Genomic DNA, 9,326 nt, shown 5'->3' on the forward strand with positions numbered 1-9,326 from the left:
AGAAGTAGCCTATAGGTTAATTAATCTTCGATATAATACAGTTTCTGTTACAAAAATAAAAATTTAGATGTCTGTTATAATCAAAGATCAGACGTTCGGCCTCACTCTTTGATCTTTAAATAGATATGCAACAAATAAGATAACTTAATTGAGGAAAAAAATCGACTATGGAGAATCTTTTTGTGATAGAAAACAAGATCAAGACGAGAGATATTTGATTATTTATTATTTTGTTTTTTATAAAAAAACAAAATAATAAATAAATTGAAGTAGACGACAGATTTCGTCTAACAGATACAGTGAAATGACAGCAAAGTGTTATTGATTTATACTGCTTGTAGCAAACTAGTTAACATCCCTCACTCGAATAACATTTGCTTTTATCATCCCCAGGGACATACTTCGAGAAAAGAATGTCATTAAAATAAACAAACGTCTTATATTAAATAATTCCTTTAAAGTTTACTTAAGACACTAAGATTTACATCTGCAGTATATCCTCGCCCTAAAAAACAAAAACTAAAACTTGCAAACATTAAATGCAATTTTCATGTTTTTTTAAACATTAAAAACTGTCATTTTCTCGGATATAAAAATAGAATCGAATATAAAAACAATTAATAAATTTAAAATTTGGAATCAGAGAAGTTCGACAAATAATTAAATTTTAAAACTTAGTTTATACAACGTATAATTTGCAATTAGAGAACGATATAATTAAGTTTTGAACATGGCAGATATTAAATTCCATTAAAGGAATTAATTGAGAAAGACGTAAATATTTTGTTAAGAAAAAATTATTTTTAAATAATTTTAATGGGGAAAATGTTTTACTGAAATTCTTGTATGATATTTGCGAAATTTTTCACATATGAAGATTAAAGAGTAACTATCAATCGCCATTTCAAGTAGACACGTCTTGATGCCATTTGCCGGAAGAGCTTTGATTATTACAAATGCAATTTGCCTTCTAATGCCATGATCTTTATTTATTTTGTAAGAAATAAAATAAAATATTGCCAAATTTAATTTTCGAGAAATTAAAGTTTAATTTTATTGGGTTGCAATTTTTATAAAACCACCAAACACTGGTAGTAGGTCGTGGGTTCGCGCTTGGACAACGGGCTGTCCACGTGGAGTTTTCCGTGTTTTTTTCACGTTAGTAACACCTAAATAGGGGCCAATTTCCCATAAAAATCCTCCCGGGAGGCATTCCTCCTGGGCAGATCGCCCACGTGTCGCGTTACTGTATACCAATAAAACCAATTGGGACTACTTGGATAGAATATTGAAGCTCCTCTACATAATTTTACATCACAAACTAATTACATCTAACTGTAGAATTATTTATAAATTACACAATTGCAACGGTAAAGTCGCTTTATTTCTTCCAATTTTGAGGTCCCTGGAGTACAGTACCTAGTAGGCAATTGATTCTATGAAGGATATCGTAATTCATATTATAGGCCTTTTATTCTAAGAAACGAATCATTTAACGTTATGTTATGAAAATTTATAATATATTTTCAAAGAAAGAAGACAATTATTGTCTAAATAACAGAAATAAAATGCTACTTTTTTACTTGCAATACTTCTTGTAGTATGTCATTTAATTTAAAAATTAAATAAAAATATTATATTTTTATTGGTTTTATAGGAATTTATAGGCAAGAACAATTTATAATCAATCCGACAAATTATTTATTGTGACACGGTCACAATGCCGGGCTGCAATTCTTAATCATATTTTTAATTTATTTAATTTAAAATATATGCTCTCCACCTCAAATTAGTAGTGGCTTGCTCCTGTACATCATACTTTTCCTGTTAGCAACGGAGTCGTGCCGGTCATCTAACTAACTCTTTTCGGGGTAAAATTTTGATTTGAAATTACGTGACTTTCGATATAAACCAGAAGTTTATGTATAATTAATCGAGGCCTCCTGCCCCTAAGGTTTCTATATCTAGTCTCAATTTTAATTTATATAACTTTGTTCTCGAGATTACGGAAGGGCAAGCAGACAGTGGAATTTATGTTTACAGTTTTTTAAAATTTCAGCCCATTAATATTAATAACTTTTCACCGTTTAGCTCACAAATATCAATAAATAATATAATGTACAGTACAGTCTATATAAATAAATACAGTATAATCACGAATAAATGGTTTTATGTTTAATTTTTAATTATAATTAATTATAAGAATAAATATAAAGCATTTATATATGTAATTAATTCAAGTATATGCATTTAATTTTAAATACAATTTAATGTAATTGCATTTAACATCATATAGTGTGAACTGGAAGATTGCTCAAAATAATGATGGATGGGGGATGTAAGGAAGACACTTAAAACTTTTGATAATGTCGTAAAAGAAGACATAAACCATGTTATTGATGGAAATTTTTCTTTGCGTGTCAATTCTTTATGGCCATTAAGGTTATTTTTACTAGAATCATCACATAAACCAAAACTTCTAACACAATTAAGTGTATTAATTCGAACATGAGCATGTGTTTGCTCTTCATATTATAGTATAATATAACCAGTCTATCAATTATTATATTTTATTTCTCTTCAGCAAGATATTTAATTCTAAAATAACTTAGGAACCTTTATAGAATGAGCATTCGTGCTGCTAATTGGAAGTGAAAAGTAACTACAGCTGTAATTGGTGTTTTGTGATTGTTTCAATTTTCTGGAACCAATATTTGAGCCCTATCTTCGACGATTATGCTTACATATTCCCGTTTTTCAATTGTATTAGTCAATTATCTTTCCTATAAAGGGTCCTAAATTGTTTTAGAATATCAACAGAACATTTATCAATTAAAATTCTGTTAGTTATAATGAAAATCACAATAAAAATGTTTCATTAAAAACTTAATTATCTTACATTTAATTATGTTTAAAATGTAAAATTCTCTTTTAATATCTGAGTAATTTATTCGATTTTTTTCTTAATTAAAAAACAAATTAAATAGACCCTTAGCAAAGGCTTTAATTCTATAACTAATAATAAGTTATTTATCATTAAATGTCAAACAAATTTGTTTTAATCTTATTAAATGGAATTAAAATGGATAATTACTCACCAAAGGATCCGATTTTAACTTTCTAGTGTGGGCCGTGCTACGCTTTCTACGAGCATGTGGAACAGCTTTGTGAACAAAGTAAAACTCTTTATCCGAATCTAAAATCTGAAAACATATAAAAATTTAAATATATATATATAATAATTATTTAAAAAACAACTACAGAAAGTGAATAAAATCTTACGAGAATGTAGCATATGTTTTATAAAGTGCCCTGCTTTCATATGTAACGGAGGAGAAAGTATGGCGATCGGTCAAGAGATCACTCCCAAAAAGTTATGTCTTTGGACTCAGGGACTTCAAAATGTCGAGAAATGCAAAAAAAAAAAAAAAATATTCGGGTGTTTTTCTGTATGTATGGATGTTGCGTAACTTTATTGCCGGGAAAGTTACGCAACTCATTGCTATATTTTCTAATCGCGTGAGGGAGTTTCCGGAAATTACAATAGAATAGAATTTCTCATCCTCATTTTCTGTAGGATTTTAAAAGTTTAGAAACAACACAATAATCCTTGAACTTATTTTCTTTATGAATCTTCGTATAATAAAAAAAAAAGTATCCTACGTCTACTCTAAACGAAAGAATAATCCATAAAAAATTTATAAAAGTCTTTCAATTTCCTGAGTATAAATAATTTAATTTTAACTCAATAAATAAGAAATAAACCGTATCTGTAATTATGATATTTAGCTATATAAAAGGGCGTATATATTTTTAATAAAGTTGATTTAATAGAAAAAATGAGGCGCATTTTACAAATGGAAATTTGTGTATTATTTTACATTACTTTGAATTTTTTTTTCTGATAAAAATTGGTCAAACGAATCATTAGTACGTCTAGGGACATCTGTTTCATTGACTACAGAGTCCCGTTTCTAAGTTATCGATCTAACTACGTCAGCATCGTCTGAGATGACGTCATTGGCGATCCAATGTTGCAGTTGCCAAGGTGATGGATGAGGGGGATTGATGCTTGTTCGAAAAGATTCAAATTACGAAAGAGGGTAATATTTTCCATCAAAACTTTATATATAAAAAGTAACTATAAAAAAATTACTTAATATTTAAATTAAATTAAAAACAACTGATATAAAATTTTATTTATTTATTTATTTTTTAAATTAAGAAATGGGATGAAGAAGAGGAAAAGTTTTGTTTGTATAAATTGTTTAGATGAGTGATTTCTCCTTACTCTTTAATTTGATTTATGATGCGATATTTATACTTTATGTAATTAAATATATAAAAATTTTGTTAATTTTCATTTAGAATAATTTATGCTTTGATATTATAATTTTAATAACTTAAAAGTATTAAAAAGGATCAAGATCAACAATTAAAGATAAGTGTAAATGGCTACTTTTCTAATATTGGTTAGCCAAGTAGGAGTTATCTTAAGAAAATCCACAGGGAAATATTCAATTCTATCAATTTATCAAGGATTTCTGAAGAAGAAATTATAATATAATTAAAATATAAATTAATAATTCATGTGTATATGTTAAATTTTAAAGAATTTTTCTATTAGAGGATATTTGAATTTAATTAATATTAAGCATAAAGTTTTTTAATTAATTTTTTTTGTTTAAACTTTATAAAAATTTAATGAAGTTTCCAGGAAAGGAATTTTAATAAAAATATTTTTCTTTCTTTATTCGAATTTCTTTTGTTTTTTCCTTCGTTAGCAAAAGCAAAATTTAATATAAAATTCAGTAATTGTAGAATGTTTGCATAATTAAAGCAAACCATTCTTCGAATGAATTATTCAACAATTAAATATTATTTTTGTATTTTTAATTATTATTACTTTTTAAAATAAATAATAAATTTTAATAATTTGTTATACTTATAAAGTAATGTATTTTTACAAAAATAAGGCGTATTTATAAACGCGTATTTAACATTCCTTGTTTTAAGTTTAAGGAAAAAAATAGACTGAAAAGGTTTAAAAATAGAGTTTAAAAAAGGCGATTTCACGTTTCATTTGTTGATTAAAAATTGAAAATTCGCTTGGAAATAGCCTGATAATGAAGAAAGTAGGCACTCAAACTACATTCGATAATGGCAAAAGACGTGAAACTTTGATCATGATTAGAGTGGAGCGACTAAAATCCTCCGGAATGGAAGAAAATTTAGAAGTTTCCTCATAAAAAAAACCCACTTTTTATCACTTAGTAAAACTAAATTAAAGTTTTTACAACCGATAGAAGATTTGTCGGACATCGTCATTTCTATGTCATCCATCTAAATCACGTAAAGCCTATACAATATAGTGAAAAACGTCATTTTGTCAATATACCATCCAAGACATATGGTTAACTCAGCAGGAATCAGCAGACTCTTAGTAAGGAAGGGGGAGGAGTGTTTGTGTACTTCCTTTCTTAGCCTGAACTTTTATTTGAAAGGGAGTGACGTCAAAATAAAATAATTACTACTTCCCAGTCACAAAGACTTAAAAAAAAAAATAGTTTATAATAATTTCAAATTGAACGGAATGTAAAAGTATATTGTACGCTGGCTTTTTTCTTTAGTAAACGGTAAAAATTTTATTAATAAAGGAGATTAATTTTTATGATTTGTAAAGGAAAAGAAAAAACTTAGCTCTAGGATCTGTTTAATAGCAATAACCTCAAGTTTCAACCATTAATTCTATAAGCCAATTTATCTGGATAATGTAATCCTTTCGACAGAGATTTGTAAACTTTTATAATACCCTTTTTTTGTTATTACTGTTTAAAGTTTTACTAAACTCATTTTTAAATTTATCATATAATTTCGTAATATTTTAAACTAATCGATTTTATGAAAACATCAAAATTTATTTTCTTTTATTTTCCTTTCTAATAGGATTTTTTCAGAAAATATGCTTAAAATAATATATATACATATATACAGGAAACCCTGTTTAAAACGAAAAGAATTCTTCGGAAGGCAGCGATTCTCTGTGTTAAAAAAACCTGTTCAAAACGGAAACCTGTGCCAAACTGGGTCCGGTTTACACAAGTTTTACTGTATTATTTCTAGCAGATAGTTGTTGCAAGCAACATTTATAAAAGCACTTTATTGGCATACATTATGTATATATATTATATATAAAGTTTAACGATAATGCTTGCCAATGTGTGTGCCTTGTAAAAATGTTGCCTGCAACAACTGTCTGCTAGAAAGTCGATTTTATTATTATTATTTTTTGTCGCCGTCTAAGATTGATGATAAATAAAATTCCACAAGGAAAATATGAAATCTTTTAGATTTAGATAGGAAGTTCGTTTCTATGAAATATTTTTCTAGAAACGAACTTTTAAACCATGAATTTGGCTTTATTTTATTTTGTGTAAGAAGCTTTTTTAACACGCACACACACACACGAGATCTTAAATTATTTACTTGTTATAAAATGAAATATTCACAATTAAAATTGATTTTAGCTGATCTTTTTAATTATCTAGATAAGAATAATGCATAAAAGTATAGTAATTCCGCGTGTATATTGTTTATGCAGTGAAAGATGAAGCTATCAGAGCATCAAGAGAAAAAGAATATCACTGACATATCAAAGGCTACATCTCGAGAGAAAGAGGTGATGACCTTAAGATGCTTTATCTCTTGAACTTATCACTCCGAGGTGACAATTTGGTTCCGGAATCATCCATAACGAAGAATTATTACTACATAAATGAATCAATTGCCTTATGGCATAACTAGAAAATTATTATTTTAGATAATGTGAATGTTTGTTTTTTATAAACTATATCTATAAAAATCTTTCTAAAGTTTTTAATATTAATTATATAGAAAAAAATTAGCTCAAGGATAATTATTAAAATTTAGAATATTTCAAGGATTTTTAAATATAAAGTTTTTAAAAATCATTGATTTATCGACATTCTAAACGATCTTCGAATCGATATACATATATATATATATTTCCCTCGGTATCGTTTACCTCATTTTTCACTTTGAACGACCATAAATTACATTTAAAGGCGAGTTAGAAGTATAAATCATAAAATTTAAATTGCAATTTAATAAGATTCCACTGTTTTAAATTCGAAAATCTGTTTGGTATGCGCCAATGGAAAGATGATAAAGCAGGGAATGCAATTATTCACATCGTAAAGATCACTAGGTAAATAGGAAAATGTAAAATATTTAAACAATATAAAGTTACGATTGCCCTTCTAACACAATAACCATTCTTATAATACTCCTGGACACGATCCAACGCCAATGGCCTTGAATGGGGTTTAAAAGTGTGACCATGGAGAAATTGCCTCAGTTGCTAGAAAGGGGAGGAGTAGAATTCTGTCAATAACTTATAGAAAAATAGAGGTCCTAAAATAGCTTTCTTTTATACGTAAGCCTATATATATGTATGTGTGAATTTACTATATATATATATACACATATATATATTAGACGATAGAAGACGTATTTCTAGATGACATTCTTACTTACTTTAAAGTCAGTTGCCGTTTTTCTACGTAAACAAAATTTATAAACTGAAAAATTTGATATGAAGGAACATATATTTATATTATCCTATCAAGTAAAATTTACTTTTCTAAAAATAGATGTGAAATTTTCTAAGTTAAAACCAAACTTGTTTTTTTTTTCCCTTTTAAACTGTATCAACAAGAATAGTCATTAAGAAAAAAGTAATAAAGAACGGTAAGGACAAGCAATTTTTATCTTTATTAGGATGCAAAATGTGCATTTTTAATCAATTACGTTTTATTTTCTATAGATTATAATCATCATTAATCTTTTATTTAGCGATTTAAATGTAGATGATAAGGATGATATTCACTCAGTTTTATTTTAAACGCCAGCCTTAAATAAAGCCAAAAGAAATATTCTTTTATTGTCATTGATTAAATTCTCTTAATATTAAAATAAATTATAAACAAGCGCAATTGAAAACACATTAAGATAACTCGGAATATAACTTAAATTATCACTCGTAAAATTTACAATTTCAAAAGTTTTAATCCCCAAATTTGAAATTTTATTAAAGAATATTTTTAAAAAAATTAAAATTAATCTTTCAATTTTTTTCCCTTTAATATCGAGGAATTAAAAATCGAAAATTCTTAAGGTTTCGTGATGAAAGGACTTGGAAATTTATATTAGACTTATGATAAATTAAAACTGTATAGAATATCAATAGTTCGGATATTTTCAGGGTTTCTAGATAATAAAAGATATTGAACGGCTTCTTTCCCTTATAATTACTTAGTTATATATATATGATTTGTGCAATTTATAAGCTGAAAAATTCGAAAAAATTTGATAATTTCTTACAAATGTGTATAGATAACTGTTAATTTAAAAAAAAATTATTAAATATTTAGGTATGTAAATGCTACCAAATTATAATACGCCCCCTCGACCGTTCTACTTAATCGAAGGGTGAGTGTTTACCGCGAATTATAGATCTAGAAACCATGTTAAATGCCACGTACGTAATACTAAACCACTATAAAATGACGTAAAGAAAGAGAATCTTACCGGTCCTAAATTGGCAAAACCATTTCTCCTTGCCACCCGATCGGCCACGTTGTTGTCTACCGAACGTTTCAAACGTACCAAAAAGCTGTTGGTATACACATCAGCAGAAGAGCTGACTGGAGCTGCTACAATGAAGAGCAACAGAAATGACAGACTCCATCTTCCCCAAGCAGCGAGAGCAACACCGTACATCGGGCAAGATGGCCAAAGGTGTTGGTTTAAGTCGACCGATTAATTGCGCTTTTGTTACAAACAAGACGAAATGCGTCCGTACGACGTCGTGGCTGACGTCTGAAGAGGTATATCTACCCTCTTTCGTTACGTCTCTATGTACCAGTGACGTAGTTGACGGGCGCGGCGCATGCTCGACCCCGGGAAACTTTATCGATTATTATGTACTGATGGTGTTCCGTCCTTATGGGACTCGATTGTTTACAAAAGTTGGAAAAAATATAGAAAATACTTGATGGAGAAATTGATTAAGAACCATTATCCGTAAGGATTATATGTATATTTATGAAAGTAGAACTTGCTAAGGTTCACGAACATGTGGAATGGATGGCAAAACACTCGATGAGAGTCATTGAATTGTGATGAAAATAATACTTTTTAAGTATTTATCTTAATGTAAATCGATCTACGTTTACTCTATGTGCCACTTTATATTATTTCTGGGGTGGAAACGAAAAGAGAGTATCTAATCAAAGGTATTCGGT

General features: G+C 28.1%; 1 protein-coding gene across 1 annotated transcript in view; it reads right to left on the reverse strand.

Annotated features, from left to right (window-relative positions):
* The window catches only part of LOC136969304 (neuroendocrine convertase 2-like), a 33,892-nt gene extending 24,956 nt beyond the window's left edge, over positions 1–8,936 (reverse strand). Inside the window, 2 exon segments of the mRNA XM_067263421.1 lie at positions 3,099–3,203; positions 8,611–8,936. Of these exon segments, the coding sequence (XP_067119522.1) occupies positions 3,099–3,203; positions 8,611–8,802 (297 nt within the window). The 5' untranslated portion in view covers positions 8,803–8,936.
* Between the last annotated feature and the right edge of the window lie 390 nt (positions 8,937–9,326).

This window comes from Centruroides vittatus, unplaced genomic scaffold (genome assembly GCF_030686945.1).
Source record: "Centruroides vittatus isolate TY-2023 unplaced genomic scaffold, ASM3068694v2 contig_1776, whole genome shotgun sequence".
Taxonomy (NCBI): domain Eukaryota; kingdom Metazoa; phylum Arthropoda; class Arachnida; order Scorpiones; family Buthidae; genus Centruroides; species Centruroides vittatus.